The sequence below is a fragment of the Ambystoma mexicanum genome, chromosome 12 (genome assembly GCF_040938575.1).
Source record: "Ambystoma mexicanum isolate Mex_15411 chromosome 12, UKY_AmexF1_1, whole genome shotgun sequence".
Lineage (NCBI taxonomy): Eukaryota > Metazoa > Chordata > Amphibia > Caudata > Ambystomatidae > Ambystoma > Ambystoma mexicanum.
In genome coordinates this window covers 241,388,362-241,407,361 of record NC_090936.1, presented here as the reverse complement: position 1 = coordinate 241,407,361, position 19,000 = coordinate 241,388,362, and the positions used below count along the sequence as shown (strand labels likewise).

At 43.9% G+C, this 19,000-nt stretch overlaps 1 protein-coding gene across 8 annotated transcripts in view; it reads left to right on the top strand.

The window, feature by feature from the left end:
• Nucleotides 1-19,000, top strand: part of EPS8 (EGFR pathway substrate 8, signaling adaptor) — a 1,868,600-nt gene that overhangs the window by 842,983 nt on the left and 1,006,617 nt on the right. For all 8 annotated transcript variants that reach the window (XM_069628376.1, XM_069628375.1, XM_069628377.1 and 5 more), the window contains one exon: nt 3,927-3,988. In XM_069628376.1, the coding sequence (XP_069484477.1) occupies nt 3,927-3,988 (62 nt within the window). The remainder of the gene's footprint in view (nt 1-3,926; nt 3,989-19,000) is intronic.

The window sequence follows — 19,000 nt, the reverse complement described above, 5'->3', positions numbered from 1 at the left end:
TAATTTCATTTTCTTGGGTTTGCAGGATGAACCAGTCTACCTCCTGGGGTATTCAAGAAATATCCAGCACTATATTGAAGCAGTCTATTTCGAGGGATATGTCCCCAGAGGTTGATTTTGTGGGTCTGTGGAAAGCCCAAGGTCAATCACCTTCTAGCCAACAGTTGTTTTCTTCATAAAAAGGTTCCTGAAACTACACCATATGTAGCATGAGTTTTCCGACCTAGCCCGATTCGTTTCTAGCTAAATTTGCTGAAATTTCATGCACAAGTTCAAGTTATAGGTTTCATTTTCCTATATTTTGGCCGAAGGCATGAACGTACTTACAAATCATTAGCTAAAACTATGAATAACATCATGCAAACTTGATGCAATTAATAAGATAAATAAAATAATTCATACATTAATTTCCATAAATTCCATGTAATAAAAGTACAGTCGCAGAATTTGATAAGTGCTGCACACTAATACAAAAACATATATTTTTTAAATACAGTGTGAGCCTTTTAGTGCAAGTGTTCAGGAATATCCCAGCAGTAATAACTGCAATTTAAACCTTTTAGTGAATATTTTTTGAACTATAATACAATCCTCAATCCAGGTGTTACGTAGCCTCAACTAATACCATGTTTGCCTCTTACCCAGTTATCTCATTGATTGCTAATAGTTAATAAAAACTGTTCATTTTGCAGTAAGCTTTACAGCACTCAAGATATATATATTTTTCAATATGGTACTACGTCAATCAACACTCAAATCATGAAGCGTTTTTCTCCATGTTGCTGTCCAAGCTATATCCAGATACTGTGCCAATGGAAAAGTATACCAGAATTCTGTGTGGATTTGCAGAGCAACTCCGCAGACTTCATAGTTCTTTCACCAGATTGGCTCATAACTTCCTTTGGTATCTGTTGTGCAATCCAATAGAAGCGGACATAGGAAGAGAAAATGGTGTAAAGGTCTGTGTCTCCCACTATAACAAAATGGACACATTGAAGACATTGAGGGATTCTACTTATTTTCTACCTCTGCCAAGGGTTGTCAGTGTTGCATAACCTGAACTATGGCATGAATTTAGGGTGTGTGTGTGGGTGTGTGGTATGGCATGTGGCACAGTAAAAAAAAAAGCATCTATACAGAAATTAGACAACAGTCTGTTTTTTCAACAGCTGTTCACCACTGTAGAAGATTCTTAAGCATTAGTCATTGTCTCTCTGGGAACAACCTAGTCAAAACAGTAAAATCCAACGAAGTGGCCAACAGAAATATCAAAATCCTAAACTGAGCAAATCCTTTGCTTCCATGCTACCTAGAGCTACAACACAAATGTTCAGAGAAATGGGCAACAAGAGTTAGCAAATGCCACACCATACATGGTTACTTGCAGTCTGGACCATTCGTTGGTCTCCCTGCTTCCAAGAGGCTTTTCAGGACCTCTCCCAGGTTTTCTTTGCTCTTCTCAGGCTTCACCTCTGCCTTGTAGGTCTTTCCTAGAATTAATGTTTCTCAACATTCAATTCAAGCCTCTCCCAAACCATGGGCTTCTAGGCATTCAGTTCCGAGGTAGTCCCTCCCACCCCCGAATTCAGGATGTTTTTCAGGCAAATAATATTAAGATACCCGCCTACCAGGGGTCTCTTTCTTAAGAGTTTCAGAACTCCTTCACCATCAGGCTTCCTTTGGCTTGGGGCCCTGCACCTAGGCCCATTCCTGCATTCATCCTGCCCTTGTCATGCTTCTGGGCACCATTTCAAGGTTGACAAGGCGTGTCCTATGTCCAGGTAGTGGTTCCACATACAGCCAGGGATTAGTGTAAAGCTCACTGGCTTCCCTAGCATTCACGTTCTTTTATGGTCCTCCTGGACTCTTTGGAATTGTCTCAGCTCATGGGATTGGTTGCATCGATTCTGCATTTCTTTCCGAGCTTTGGGTTTGTCTAGGGAGTCCGTTTTCTTCAATGGATTTTTAAATCCCACAAATTAATTTCTCATCTATTTGTCACACACTTTTATATGCAGCTTGTTTTCTTTATGCCATCTTGGAATCCTTCCTATGCCTATTCAGGATTCTGCAGTGTCCTGCAGCCCCCAGCAAGCAACCATCACCATCTTGAGGCTTCTCTCCCCAACCGCGAGGTTGTGTGGTGTTCATAAACTTCTTGGCTTCAGCTGCTCAGATTTAACATGCTCTATGCTGTTCAGACAGCCCCTGATTTTTCCACCACCCAGCAGAGTTTGATATTGACAAACTTTTAACAAAGGCTATTATGGATTTTAGATTCCACCCATTGTCTCCCAAATGTGTATGACATCATCACAGGGGATTTTCGTGGATTCACTTGCTATTTCTCTAAATGACTTTGGAGGTCTGCAACACCCCTAGGGTAGTAATACTGTTTTTATGGGGGTGGTGAGCCCATAGGATCCCACTCTCCATGCACTCTACTGGATGACCCATTGGGAAGTGCCCAGATCAACCCCGTCCCTAGTGGCTTGCAAACTGTTGTTTCCTGATTTTTGCAAATCTCAGATGTTCTGGGTCATTGGTGTCATCTAATGTCTAATGTTGACGGCAATAATGTGTACATGTATGTATATGTGGAAGTGTAAAAAATATATATGTAATGTTAAATTAAGTTGAACTGCTTCGAAGAAGAGCACATTTTGTATGGCTTATAACTTTTCTGCCGCTTAACACATTTTTACCGAAATTTCCAAATGTATACAGAAATTTTAAAAATAAATATATACCAAACTCAGAATTGTATGGGGAACTTATATTTGGGTTCGTCAGGAGGGGTGGGATTTAACAAGGGGGAGAGGGGGGCAAACCTTTGTGAAAGACCAAAAAGACTTAAATATATGTGTGTGTGTATATGTATATATATATATATATATAATATACTGCACTAGGTAAATCTCAGAGTCTTCTATTGAAGCATTAGAGCCCACTCCATAAAGCTCTATTTTGGGGTAGGGGAACAATTTATTGGTCCTGAGCTTAAGGCGCAAGGGCCTCTTTGGGCAAAGTTCAACAAGCATATTATAGATCCCTCTATTAAGGAGTATAATGCTTCATTAGAGCTTGTGCAAAATGAAGGAAAGGGAGGCCACACCCTGTGTTTGCTGGGACCGAACTTGGATGTGTCTCTTTGCCAATTCTATGCCCATCCCAAAGGGAAACCTGGAATTCAGGCTTTTACAGACAGTTGGTGCCTATCTTCCAAGCTTAACTATTTATCTACAAAGCTGAAAACGGTGAGAAGCAGCAGAAAAAAGTATAGAAGGCTGGCTTCTAGTTAATATTTTTGCAGATTTATATAGCAAGTTTGCCAAAGTGCCACACATAGAAAAATGTGTATGTCCAATTACTGCCCAACAAAGTTGTTACGCCTTTTATTAACCTGTAAAGGATGAAAGGCCTTGCTTGATTTCAAACCTGCAACCTGAAGATCATAAACAGATATCAGCAGCGATTGCTCAATCCGCTGAGATATCTTGCGAGCATACTCGGCTCTTGGCACCTGCAGGAGGTGAGAATCATGGGCCTTGTGGTTGTGTGCCGACTTGTTGGTCTAGAACGAAAAGAAGCCATTGAGGTTTTGGGGGCACCTCATGGCCATGATTCCTGCCTCCTGTAGGTCTGAAGTCTAATGGCACCCGGGATTAGGGGCAGGAGGTCATGCACCACAAAAACAGATATCCAGGGGGCTAATTGAGGGCACATTTCCCCAGGGGGTTGAAGGGTGCTTTTCTTGAATGGGGAAGAAAGAATAATAAATAATGGAATGCGTGTCCAGTACTAGCTGTTTGACAGGAAATTAAATCATTTTTGAAAAGCAGATTGCTGATGTCTGAGAAACTAATGAAAAGATGAATGAATGTTACTGGTTGATTAACATGTTGACTTTGTCTATTTCATTTTAGCGGCTTTGACTCTTCTTCCGAAAAGGACCATGGCTCCAAATCGAGTGCAAAGGCTCTCTATGGTAAGATTTGAAACTAGGTTATCGGGGAACTTTGTCACAGTAGTCTGTGGGAATAACAGTTTCCAATGCATAACTCAACATACCTGCAACAAAAGATAGACTGTACATCATCTAAAGAATTTACAGACTTCTGTTCTGCTAGACCCATTTGTTGAGTGTTGGGTTTCACAAGCCAAAATTGAACTTCTGTGTCCATGCAAACCTCTCATGGTTTATAGGTTCCCATGATGTATCCACTTCAACAACCTAGCAGACCAATCCAACTCACCTATAACTCCAATTGTGATTTACCTAGATCAGGATCTTCATTATTTTGTGATGGTTTCAGTGTACTTGTTAGCTAAAGCCAAACGTAATGTGTATGCTTCTCTGGAACATTATGTAACCAATAGGATTTCCCATAAATCTATAGCAAGATATATATATTTTTTTTATAGAAGCATTCTTTTGACTTTTAGATTTGAGTACACTATGGCAGAGTTAGGCAGGCGCAATCCACACTTGAAAAAGAAATTAGGAGTTACGGAAAAAAGAGCATGCGGGACACCAGGATTTAACTTGATTTTAGTTGGTTTTATAGAGAAGCATTTAGTTTTAACTTTAGGTATGTTTGTTTTAATACATTTATGTTTAGAAGTGTTTTTGTTTTTTTGTTCTTACTAGCTGTCTGTTTCCATAATGTGTGACATTGTGTTCATATATAGTATTGCAAAATTGGATTTGATTTACGTTTTCTTTACTGGTTAATATTGAGTAGGTCGGTTCCTTAACTAGTTCTGAAGCTACTGTCATTATTGGACGCTAGACTGAAGACCCCCTCCTTTTTATTATTATGAAGGAGGTGGTGGAAATTGCTAAATCTGATGAATTTCTTGGTGAGGCAAGAACAGGAATTGGGTATTTTATTTTGTTTACTGTGGAGGATGGGTGAATTAGTGCAGAGGGAGCCTTGGAGTCTGGAGGTTTGACCCTCAGGTTAGATGTAATTGCGGTCTACAGTGCTTGAGGTTGGTTATGCAGCATGGAGGCAGTGAGGTGGGCAAATGTTAATTCCAAAGACCACAGCAAAGGAATAAGACTTTCCCAACATGGACTAAACCCTCAACTTTGGGAGTATTTTTACTTAGGAGGGGGTTCTCAGAACGCACGGGAACTAATGCTGGGCTGTGCCAGGGTGGTCATCTGGAATCAACAAATAATCAATTCTGATGTGTAACAGAGGCTTATTCAAAATTGTGTACAGTTTGGAGCCAAACTGTAAAAACCCTGTTAAAAAAAAAGGTATCTAAAAAGTCTGTTATATATAGTGACCACCTCCTGGTTACGATGGTTGTTGTATTACAGGTTTAAAAGGGCCCCCAAAAGCTTTTGAGGTAAAATCCAAATGGGTATTTCTGGGCTGCTGGATGGGAAAGTCAGTTTCCATTAGCAAGAGGGGGCTGGTTCATTTTGGATTGATGGACTCCTGGAATCCTATCCCCACCACTGGGTTTCATCAGCCATCCCTTGTTCTGCCCATCCATGTTCCAGTCGCATCTGTACAACAAGCTCCATCCTTGCTGCTTTGCCACAGTCTAATTCTTCTTCCTGCCTCCAATGCCTGTCTAGGGCCAGTATTGAAACTCCTGATTATCTTGTTGCTGTCTAGCTTCCTCAAGTAGACCTTTTCTGCTGCTTGAATTTCTCCCTCTTCAGCCCTTCTTTGAATCTCTGGGTCTGTACCAACTTTGCCTCCCACATTCGGAGTTCTTCCTTTTTAGGAGGTGGGGATCTGGCCTACCCAAAATGCTTGCTCCGTTTCTGCAACTTCCTGTGATCTTTCCCCTCTTCTTCCTCCAGTGCTGGCGAGCTGCAAGACTTTGCTTTTCATGAGGGCCTCCTTCTGCCCTCTCCTCTCGATTACTTTTCACTACCAGTACTGAAGGTAGGCCTCTATGGCTGCCTTGTACTCCTTGCCCCTCTTCCTCTCTCGGGTTTGGTATAACCGGGCCATACATACTAACGGCTCCATTGATATTGTCTTGTCTTGAGGGGGAGATGGTTGACTGCCTCCTTGCTTCCTTGGTCTGGCTGATGCCCCTTTATTTGCAGATTTAAGAGCAGTTTTTGGCTCTGTGCAAGGAGACCAGAGCATGTAGCCATACTCCCTCAGCAGGACCACCGCCTCTCCATTCTCTTAAAGGGAGCTCACCTTATTTAACCATTGGTTTTACTGGGGCACACAAAGGGTAGGAATTGTCCTCATGGCCAATGATTGGCAACCTGGTCTTGATGGTAACCTTTAAAGGACAAGTATCCAACCAGGTGTCTGTCCTATGCTGTGATTACCAGGCACGGTTTTCATCACAGCTGTAAAAAAAGAAAGCCGTTTGTAGAGAACCGCGCAGTTGGAGGCAAACATTGAGCACGATTGAAGTAATTCTATCATCATGAATTCTATAGATAAGCCTTCTTTATGGGTCACAATATGCTCAATTGATGATCACCTTCACTGTCTAGCCTTTGACATGCACGCTGAAAACTATTTGATTGTTTACGTTTCCCCTGGGTATGAGATGGCACCCGATTCCTTTGGAAGATTCAGTGCTACTTGGTTTGTCCTTAGCCCACCCAAATGTGTTATGTCAACCGAATGTTGGGGTCATGTATTCTTTACAACAATCTTCCCTTCACAAAGCTTTCCTAGGTAAATATCAACGTTTGTGTTATCTGTATCAAGATGAAACTTCTCACAGCTTACTGGTACCCTTTATTTTCTCTAGGAAACATATTCTATCTTGCATAAAATATCTGGTGTGACGGGACGGCCCACCAAAACTAACCATATGTTGTGAAGAATCTTAGTGCGTCCACACTACTTTCCCCAATATATCCTCCTCCCAGGTGGTCAGGGAAAGGCTGCCGCCATCGGATCCTGACCCTTGGGGTGAATAAGCGAGGAAGGGTCACCTGTCAGGAGGAGACTTGGGGAGTGGGGATGAGACACCCTTGGGTGAGACACGGTATCCCCATTTCCCTTTTCTAATGAGTCTAATATCCCCCAGGCTTTTGTAGGTTACTAGCAGTCCCTTCCCTATCTTTCACATAAACAATCTCCCAGTACACGCCACTCAGGTACTGGGATGAAGAAGAGACACACTAGAGCCCTACATCTTCTCTTTATTGACTCTTACACACACGAACATCAGTTTGGTACTGGGACAAGGAAGAGGCATCAAACACTGAAGAAAGACTGTTTTGACCAGGAGCGGTCTAGTATTTCTGAATTCTTAATTGATGCCGGGAACTTAAAAATGAGGAAAGTATGGCAAGAGGACGACTTTGGTATCCTCTTTGGAACACACAGGACGGGAGGTGGAGACCCGGAGACGCTACAACTGCAGAGGAGCGGGAACCAGAGAGAAGCCAGGTCAAGACTTGCGAGTGAGCCGTGAGACACAGAACCAGTATTGTGTAAAGCTGTGCTTTCGACAGGATCAGAGGGAAGCTCCCTGGACATTCACAGCTCCAGGACCGGATGTATACGAATTGTTCGAACTACAATTGTTCGAATTACAATTGACCAATTGACCTTTGCACAATTGACCGAATTGTGAAGGTCAATTGTTACATATATGCGGGGGGAAACCCCCCGCAACCCCTATATATATATATATATATATATATATATATATATATATATATATATATATATATATATATATATTTATATATTTCAATTGTGCAAAGGTCAATTCGGACCCTCGACTTTCGGTCAATTCGGTAATTCGAACAATTTGGGTAATACCCCAGGACCGCAAGGGCCGTGCTTACCGGTGCTCCAGGCAAGGCAGCAGGGTGAAGCGAATTCTTTTAGAAGGGAATATGAGGCTGTGGAAAGATGGGGCGAAGCAGCAAGAACTAGAGGAGGTTTTCCAGTACCACACTGAAGCCGATAGACAAGCTACCGGAAACCAATTAGTCTGCCCAGAAGGCAAGGGGACCCCCGAGGGTGTCAATTGCACAAAAGAAGCTAGGAAAACTTGGAATATATTAAAGGCCCGAGAACAGGGGACCGAATACTATTAAGAGGCAAACAAGTATTGGCAAGAGTTAAGCAGATAAGTAGATAAACAAAAACACAGGGCACCCCCGTATTTGAAAAGAAAGTATTATAATGTTTAGAGTAACCTTTTTAATAAATTAAGAATTATTTGACGTGCGGGGGAGAAAAGGCTCAACCTTGGCAACTAGGTTGGATGAATACAAGGACAAGAAGTGGTTGTTCCTAAAAGTTTAGGAAACCCTGTCCCCTGCACACTGTCTGGTATCTGTGGAGCAGATCGATAACTTTGTGTTTTTTGTATAACAAATTTCATAACATATTTTTCAATCAAAAATGATATAAGTGGAGCAGTGAAAGTGAATCACCTGCTCACAAAACTTATATAAACAACAATCCAAGTATTTATTGTACAATATTTTTGGGCCTGACGCGTTTCGAGTATACACTCTTCTACAGGGGCAAAATCATATTTCACAAAATTCTAGAAAAAGATAGAGAAAGGTACATCTTAGTATTTCTGTACATATAGTTCAATTTGTTATAACAAAGTATTGTTAACATTCAGCATTTAAAAAAGTATACCTATTTGGACTTCCTGACACAGAATATCATTACTTTTATTTAGGTAGGGAAATCTCAACTTAGTATAGGGCAAGTTGGGCCTTTTTCCAACCCTCCTGTTTAGTTAATAAAGGTTTATAGCCCACACTCTATTCAGTTGTCTGTGTCTATTTCATGATGCCTTTACAGCATACACTGCAAGACAGCCAAAGGGTATGTATTGTCTTTACAACAGACAACGTGGTTGACGGTTTCCAAAATTAGATAATTCGGGCCTACCAGGTTCTTTAGGGAGTTTGTCGCTAGTGCCGCCCCTCTCGATCTGTCTCCCTCTGGGTTACTCCCTCCCTAGCCCAGGCCTCCTTGGCGGGGATGTTAGTTGCTATAGATCAGTGCCACCTATTTTCTTCTCTTTCTGGAGCGAAGTGTGACATCCCTAATATGACGTTTGACTAACTCCATCAGGATTTTCTGTACTTTCCCTAACTTATCCCGCTTAGTAATATAGGGAGTTAGGTGAGGTGCCATCTTTGGCCCATTGTCACTCTCTCTTCTTCCACATGCATCTTACCTGACCCTTCACTGCACTGGCTAGTCAGATAACATAGCGAACTGAGTGCTAGTTCTGACATCTGTGTGCAGCCTGCTGATGCAAGGTCGAATCCTGGCAGGGCCATCTGTCATCCTTCTGAGAGCGATACATTGAGTACCATGCAGTGGGATAGTATCAGCTGTTATTTCACCCCTTAGAAACCTGCAGGTTTTTAGCTCTTTATAAAAGTAGATATTATTATTACACTGGGTTCCTAAGAAGTTCTCCCGCTGTACTGCTGTCCCTCCGGCCTCTCACTCTGCCTTTCCACCTCCACCCTTTGATTTAACTTCTCTTCTCAACTTCTTCACTTCTGACTGTTTCTACCGCCTGTTACCTCCGCTCTCTTCCCTCCTTCCTCCACCTGTACTTCCTTTCCTCTTACTGTTCTTCTGTTATAAACTCCCTCTACTCCTACCATGACTCCTCTTCTCCCACTCCCTGTTGCTCCTCCTACCCTCCCTCTACTGCTATTTCTACTCCGGCGTTAACACTCACTATTGCCCTCTACTTCCAACTACCGCTCTACTGCCTAGTCCACTTCCAAAATTCTCCTTCACGCCCACTGCCACTACTACTACTTACTACCATTCCCTCACTCGCTACTCTCACTACCCCTATCTCGACTTCCAACTACTGTGACCTCCGCCAATACCACTCTGCTACTCCTACTCTACCGCTAATCCTCATGCTCTCGCGCACAAATATTCCACTGACCGCATCCTCCAAATTTCCTCAGCATCACGCTTTGAAACACGTGTGTATGAGTGCGATATAAATAAAATATCACTTAATTTCATTTACTCCTTTTGTTCTCTTCTCCTCTGGTCTCTGACACCCTCCACCCCATTATATCTCACCCAACTAACCCTCACACCAAGCTACTCACACACATGTATATACACACACGACCCCCTCCCAGGATTAGATACTTATCCTGACTAATGGACTTACTTGGCTACAGGGGGTGTGACACAGGAAGAGCTGATCGGGATGGTAAGCCCCCCCCCCCCTTCATGCAGTCTGACTTAACTTTTATATGGGGCACCTTTGGACCATAAGGAACTGCTGTTGCAGGCCTGCTTGTAGGCCTTTTATTTAATATGTATAATGTCTATGGTGGGTTAGTGGTTTTAAGGCATTCAAAGGGCCTTTAACTAAAACGTCCCTTGTGGCATAGTGGTGGTTCTTTATACGTGTGTGCTCCAGCAGACATGGTCTGCCGAAGCCACGTCAGTGGTGGTGTTGTTGATGCGGCGCCCCCCTAGTGCCACGCGCACCATTTTCACGTCCTCCAGCAGTTGGTGTTGCAATGTTTGTGACACCCTGACAGTTTGTGCGGACTGCCATGACGTGTTCCCAGTGTCCGGTAGCCCCTACTCCGTGTCTGCAACTGGACCTGCTGCAGCTCTGCTGACACCTCTCTGCGTCGCCCTCTGTGGGCCCATGCTGATCCCGGCTGCTTGCAGCATGGAGCCACTGCCAGCATCTGAGGTATGGAGGGAGAGGGATGGGGCCTGCCTTCAAACACTCAGTCGCCCCTGGTGGGATGGTGCCTCCATCCCCTGACGTTACTGGCCCTGTCACACTGGTTCAACTTATTTTCTGTCAGTCTTCTGTACTAAATGAGAAAATGTCTATCATAATGTTCTTTCAATTAATCCTGTGATATTAGGTGTTTTTGAATCTTCTAGTGTTGATGTTGGGAACCCACAAAAGTAATTTCCTGTCACCAATCAATCCCCAATTCATATGATGTAAATAAGAATACAAATTGGAGGGGTGGGAAACAAAATAGACAGTTTATTATTACACCCAACTGAGGTTAAATGAATGTATGTAATGACCTTTGATTTTATTCACTTGCTATGCCCTTCGATACTTAAAATGTATGATGCATCCTACAGATAATGATGTGTCAACCTGCTTGTACCCAGTTTGTAACCAAAGTACTGCTCCATTCTTCAGGACCCCAACATTTAATTTCACAACATACAACAACCTTCTCCATAGCCCACAGAATGATTTTGAGGGAAAATACCGATGGAGATATGAGAAAAAAAAATGGAAATTTGAAGGGTGAAGGTCATAGTCCCGTACTAAAACCATCATGAGTTAACATCCTAAATTGTGCAGGCTATAAAATACATAGGTACCTTTTGATTATGGCTCTATTGAACAACTGTGCCAGGAAATAGATATACATCTTCTAGCTCCATGTAAACTCAGAGACAAGTTTCTCATGGCAAAATGTAATGGCTGTGGCCACTTCAAGTATCTGGATGGCTGTATCTGCCAAAGATGGAACCTACATGTTGTGCCGTAAGGTCTGGCTCACGGACCAGATGAGATCATGGCTACTTGCACTTTCAATATTCTCACCTAGAAGGCAGCGTTTATGGTCACCCGCATGTTAAAACCTCTTTTGCGAGTGAGTCTGTGCCGAGACTTTGTTTTCCACAACATGTTGGTTCTGATAGCCGATCCCTCCTACTTACCAAATGTGGCAAGACATTTTCTTGCCATCCTTTTTTCTGAACCAATACTCTGAAGGGAGCTTTTCATTATCTGGATGTAAGAAAGGCCCTCACAGCATCATTACCCCTTCACCGAAAAGAATACAACATCCCTATTAAGAGGTCTCACAACTGATTGGACATGCTCCAAGTGTGAGCGGTAGAACAAAGGCACGTGCCAGCAAAAGGAAGAGAGTACAGAGGTTTTGACAGAGAAAGGGGTAGTGGGAGGCAACGTTGAGGTTAGGTGGGTATGGATGTTAAGTTGAAATGGTGCCACAACATTGATATGAGAAGGTAGAATGGGGAGGTCTGTTGGTCATTTAATTTATGAGAGTGAGGGAACAGTGAATTTTGAGCTAAGGGGTTTCCTCTCTGGCATTCATTGGGTTGTATTGGTGCCAATAATTGAGATTGATGGATGCCAGATTGATCGGCAGCTAATGTATGTTGGACATTTATGAAGACATTGTTTTTCAGTCAATTGGATGTCTAGAGGCAACAATTTCCATAAACGCGTGAAGATGGATGGGGCATATTTCAACCTACTTTGTTTTTCTTATTGTAGGTAGTGAAGATAAGTGGGAAGTTTTAATAATTACTTGCAACTTATTAATTTGTGTTCTTATATTGTAGAAATTCCAGACCTATCTCAATAAGTGCTTTGCTCAATGCTGCGGGATGCAATTTTGGCTCGTTCTACTGTGAGCCAAGGATTGGACTTTAAGGAAGTAGGATAATACATTGATGTATTTGCAGTTTTGCAGAATTTATGACTTTTTGGAGTGAAGTTCTTAGGTATAATGAGCCATTTTCAAATTTCCTCTATAGAATTTTCATGGTAGACCCACAGCATGGCAACATTTGCACATTGTCGAAAATTAGCACAGCCATTGCCCTAAAAAATGACCATATTTCATGATGACCCTAAATAATTAATCTGTTGAACAGTGCTTTACCAGTTGTGCTCCAGTTAGACATTTTGCAATTCCAGGTTTGTGTTCTCCTAGATAAATTGAATGCCAGTTGTACGCTGCACAATACAATGACAATGCCATATTGCCCCATGTATATTAGCTTGTAAGTTTCACGTTCAGCTGTTCCAATTTTGAGTTTTTTTTCAATTTCACATAAGTTAAGCTTATTGAAATGGGTGAACCTGCAATACTGATGGACTATTTTCTTATTTCATATCTTCCCTGAAATTGATGGTGACACATGCAACTGTCACATTCTGTGTTTCTTAATACTAATGCCAGGTCTACCTTGCACACAGAAAATTGCTGCACACCAGCTTCATGTTGCACCAAGAAAATTGTGATCCCTCTCTGTGCCATTTCATTTTTGATTTGATTAGGAAAAGTGTCCTTTTGTTCACAGAACATTGCTATGGCACTTTTACACTGCCTTCAGAAATGTGTCCTTCGAATGGATTGTGTTCTCCAACGTATTCCTCATCTTTGATAATCACGTCCAGCTTCGGCTGCTTCGGAAAATATTTTCTCGGCAGAGGGCGCCATGCGTCGATGGTACTGAGTCGATTTCCCTCGAAGGCTTCCGTCAAGGGTGACCTCATCGGGTGCACAAGTAGCACGCGCAGCGCCCGTTGGCCTCAGTTCCGTTTTTTCGCAGAACGTGTTGCTTTGGAGACTCAGCGCGCCTTGTTAGTATATTTCTACTATGTAGTTCATTCTTTGACAGCAAATACATCGAAGATGTCATAATCAACCCCGACTACCCCTCGTTCGGGTTTCAATAAGTGCAAAGAATGCAGTTCAGAAATGTCGATCACACGCCCTCGAGCCCGGGTGATTGAAGACCTATCGAGAGCCTTCGAGGTCTCCGATAAAGAGTCACTCGAGTCGCGACGAGCGCTCAAGGTTTTCGACGCAGTCCAAGGCTCCACATACTCCATTGGAGCCAGTTATATCGACGCCATCTACGCCCTTGTTGACGTTGACACCGAAACCATCGGCACCGAAGATTTCTAAGGTTTCTGCTCAGTCCTCTGAGCATGTTGCAGCAAAAGAAAAAGCTGCTAAGCCAAAGCCTTCCACAGAACTGACTCAACCGCCTGAAAAAATGTACACTGTTTTACCCAGGAAGGAGTATTTTAAATCCTTGTCTTCAATATTTGATGAAGAGGAAAGATATGATGAAGAGGAGGTTCCTTTTGGTCTGGAGTTTGGTACTTCTAGTGTGCCAGAGTTTTTAATCTCTGAAGAAAGTGGAATGAAAGACCTTATTGACACACTGCACAATGCCAGTGGTGGTGATACATCGCCAGAGACTGAGTTTGGCAAACCAGAGCCAGGCGAACATGTGGACTCTTCTTATCGACACCTAATGTCAAAAGTGGTAGAGTATTTAGGCTGGGCCAAACCAACAGCTCAGTTTATTCAGGATGATTTTACAGAGATTTTAGACCAAGGTCCACCTACAGACCCAGTTTTACCCTTCCATGTGGTCTTGCAAAATAGGGTGGCCAAAAATTGGCAGTCCCCCGATTCTATTCCTGCTGTGGATAAATCCCTCACTAGAAAATACTGCCCTTCCAGTATCAACCACGGCTATCTGTCCAAACACCCCACTCCTGAGAGTCTGTTGGTCCAGGCAGCCACAGCTACATCTAACAAAGCGGCGTATCCTACCATCCCTCCAGATAGGGACAACAAGTGTGTGGATGAATGGGCATGCAAGGTATTTTCAGCCGGCAGTATGGCCTTGAAGTCGTCCAACTCCACTTGTGCTGTAGCCAAGTTTTCGTACACTCTGTGGGAGTGCATCTCCATGGCGGCGGAGCACATACCAGAAGGGGAGGAAAAGGTGGGTTTCCTAGCTATCGTTAGAGGTGGAAAGGAGGCCATGCTTGAACCCCTTCAGTCTGGATTGGACACTGCGGATAGCGTCAGTAGGTCCATGGCTGCTAGCACGGTTATGCACAGGTTTGCGTGGCTGCGGAAGTCGGGTTTCACACCAGATTCTTAGTCCCGTCTTCTGAACATGCCATTTGACGGGCCTCACCTTTTTGCCAACAAGGTTAACGAGAGTCTTGAGAGGTTACCGACCTCAAAAGCGGCTGCCAAATCTTTAGGGGCTGCTGCAAGGCAACCTCAGCCTTTTAGCTCATCCGGACAATCTTGGAGGGGACGATCCTATCGTTACTACTCCTCATTTGGAAAAGCGAGAGGAATGGGCAGTCAGAGGTTGACGAGGTAAAAGTGCAAAGCCAGCTCCAGCTTCTTTGCCATCAGCAGCTGTAGCAACTGTCTCAAAACCGCTTTGAGAGCTTGTGTCACGAAACACTGGTGGGTAGAGGGGTAGCCTGTCTCAACATTGGCAAGAATGGCGAGACATTACTTCAGATGCCTGGGCTCTGGAAATAATAGCCCAGGGTTACTGCCTTCCATTCTTTACGCAGCCTCATAACAATCCACCGGGGAAACACTCTTTGACGATTCCAGATCCGCTCTTTTTGCCGGAAATATAAACCCTGCTAGAGAAAGGTGCTATAGAACCGGTACCCATAGCGGAGAGGAACAAGGGTTGGTAGTCCCCATATTTTTTGATCGCCAAGAAAGACGGAGGACCGAGACCCATTTTAGACTTGAGATACTTCAACAGGTTCCTAAGGAAGGACAAGTTCAAGATGGTTACTCTTTCTCAGATACTTCAGGCCCTCCAACTTCAAGATTGGTTGCTGTCATTGGACCTTCAGGATGCTTATTTTCATGTGCCGATCCAGCTCAAGGACGTAGGCGGCTCGCACTATTAAGTTTAAAGTCCTGCCATTCGGGTTGACCTCCGCCCCGATGGTCTTCACCAAACTGATGGTAGTGGTGGCAGCGTGTCACAGCAGAGGGGGGGGATTCATGTCTACCCCTACTTGGACGATTGGCTGATCAGGACATGCTCTCCCGAACAAACCTGGATTATCTCAAGGTCACCTGCCACTCCCTTCACAGACTGGGCTTCTCCCACAATTTAAAGAAGTCACAGATGACACCTTCCCAATGGCTCCAATACATTAGAGCTGTATTAGACACATCCTTGGGAAAGCGCTCACCACCCAATGCGAGGACTCAAGACATTCTTCAGATGGTTTCCAAATTTCAAAGTGCTCAAAATCTTCCGGCCTACGATTTCTTGAGGTTGCTCGGCCTCATGGCATCCTGCATTTTTCTGGTGCCAGAAGCCCACCTGAGAATGAGATCCCTTCAAGGGACTCTGAGAACTCAATGGTCCCAATTCTCGGGAATGAATACAGACCTGCTCCAGGTTCCAAGCGGGGTCGCTCAGGATCTCCTGTGGTGGGCCTGCAAGGACAGTATTCTGAAAGGAGAACATTTTTGGCAACCATGGCCGGAGATTACAGTAGTGACAGACGCCTCACTCACGTGGTGGGAGCCCACGCCAACGATCTGACAGTCAGCAGTCGTTGGTCTGCATCGGAGTCCAAACTACAAATCAACCTTTTGGAGCCGAGGGCAATCAGAATAGCACTGAAGGCCTTCCTTCCCTCTGCACGGTGAAATAATGTCCTGATAATGACGGACAACACAGTGGCCATGCATTACCTCAACAAGGTGTAGGGTCACTACCACTGTGCAGAGAGGCAATGCAGCTCTGGTACTGGGCAATTAAGGAAGGAATCTCCTTATCAGCAGTTCACCTGGCTGTGGAGGCAAACACGATGGCGGACGCTCTGAGCAGGCAGGGTGCAGTGTCGTACAAGTGGGAACTAGCGACCGGTGTCAACCGGAAGTGCGAAAGGTATTGCTGAAGGGAATTTCCTCTGAGAGGAGCTCCAGGAGATGCATTTGTGGTGGATTGGGAATTCCCACTTCTATACGTGTTCCCTCCGATCCCAGTCGTTCCTCAAATAATCAGGAGGTTGAGGCGGTTCGGAAGCCGCATTATCCTAATTACCCCGGATTGGGCCAGGAGAACGTGGTACCCGGACCTTCTAGACATGTCCATCTTTCCTACGATTTGTCTTCCGCAGAGAATCTTCTCTCGCAAAGGGAGGGATAGGTTCTCCTTCCAGAGGTCAATACTCTCAGCCTTCATGCTTGGTTTTTGAAAGGCTGAGATACAAGGATTGGGACCTCCCAGATGACGTCATGGAGGTTTTGCTTTCGGCAAGAAGGCCAGCAACAAATTCTCTGTAACGTTGCCATTGGAACACGTTTTGTGACTGGTGCAGGGAAAAGAATGTTGATCCTTCCAGAGGTGTTCTCTTTACTCTTATCATTGGCACATTAAGGTCTCAATGTTGGGAACATTAAAGGTTACCTGGCAGCGCTTTCCATCTTCAAGCGCTCGTCGGAAGAATGTTCCTATTTTAAAATTCTCTTGGTGATTCAATTCCTAAAAGGGCTCACAATTGTGTTCCCACCTTCTTTTCAAGTCCCAGCTTTGGATCTTAATCTGGTTCTAAAGTTTCAAATGTGTGCCCCATTTGAACCCTTGCACACATGCCCATTGAGGTTTTTAACCTATAAAACCATATTATTGGTTGCATTGACATCTGCATGTAGACGGAGCGAGTTGCAGGCACTTTCTTACAGGCCACCCTATACCTTGTTCCACAAGGACAAGGTTGTGTTGTGGGTAAAACCCTCCTTCCTACCTAAAGCTGTATCTGATTTCTACCTGAATCAGAAAATGATTCTGCCGGCGTTCCACACCCCCTGCCGCATCCTAGTAAAGAGGAGGAAAGGCTCCATAGGTTGAACCCTAAAAGAGCTCTAAGCTTTTATATTTCTAGGTTCTCCAAGTTCAGAGTAGATGACTAACTCTTTGTTGGGTATACCGGAAGAAAATTGTGTCAAGCTGTTTCAAAATGGACCTTATCAAGGTGGATTATACTTGGCATCTCAGAATGTTACAAATTGGCAGGCAAGAACACGCAGAAGTCTTGAGGCCTCATTCCACCAGAAGTATATCCTCTTCGGCAGACCTTCAAAGGGGCGTTCCTATTCAATCTGTAATGCAGCAACTTGGTCTTCACTGCATACATACACAAAGTATTTCTGTCTAGATGCTTCCCACTCTCAGGAGGTTGCCTTTGGTAAAGCGGTACTGTATTCGGCCTTATAAAATGCTGACAATCTCAAATTCTACTCCCTCCACCAAATTCTGCATACTGCTTTGGGAGTCTATCAAAGATGAGGAATACGTTGGAGGACACAATCCATTCGAAGAGCAAGGTACTTACCAACTGGTAACATTCTTTTGATTGGATGTTCCGCGAACATATTCCTCATCGCCCTCCCATCCTACCCCTTTGTAGAATTTCCTATGCAGTTACAACTTCAGCTCTTGCAGAGCTGTCTACTGCCTGCCTACACTGACAACACTAACAAGAGGGAAAAACAGAACTGAGGCCAACGGGCGCTGCGTGTGCTACTCGTACACCCGAGGACTTCAAGGGACATCGACTCGACGCCATCGACGCATGGCGCCCTCTGCCGAGAATATTTTTTCCGAAGCAGCAGAAGCTGTCCATGATTATCAAAGATGAGGAATACTTTGGGTAGCATCCAATCGAAAGAACGTTACCAGTTGCTAAGTAACTTGCTCTTTGCCAGTTTCGCTTTGAGGAAAATCACACCAAGTTTCTAATTGCTCCAGGAAAATTGCCTAATCTCCATCAATAAGTCTACCGCCTCCTCTTATAACCACATTATCGTTGCCTCTGTCTTCTCCTTGCTTGCTACCAGTTTGAGGTTTTGAGGAGTTTCCTTAGTTACCTCTTGACACTCACATGACGATACACAAAGGGGTGTGAAATAAAGAAAATAATGTTGCTTTTGTTTCACAAAGCCCTCCACTAAAAAGATGTTTTGTTTCTCTTAAGGCACAATTGTCTTCTCGACCACTCTTGATTCTTGCCTGACTTGTGGCTTGGTGTTATGGAATTTTTAATCAAACTGTAGCTGGGTTGTCCGAGTACCACAGAAATTCTAGGTTCCCTGCAGAACTTCGGTGATCTTTGTCAACACTTGTTGGTTTTTAAGACAACTCCCATCAGATACTGTACGTGGGTTTTCAGTGCACCACTCACTGTTTCCTTGGTTCTCTTAGGGCCTTGATCGCCCTCCCATTTTTTGGGATTGATGGACCAGCTCCCATTTAGGCTTCAGTGCCTGTTTCGCTTGTTGGCGGAAGATAGAAGCACATTCCAATCGCGCTGTGCACTTGGGTTAAATTAGACTGGGATAGGGTGGATGAATGATCCATTTTCTGTGCCTTGGATGTGGTCTTAGGTGTTGAAGGCATGGCATTTTAATGGT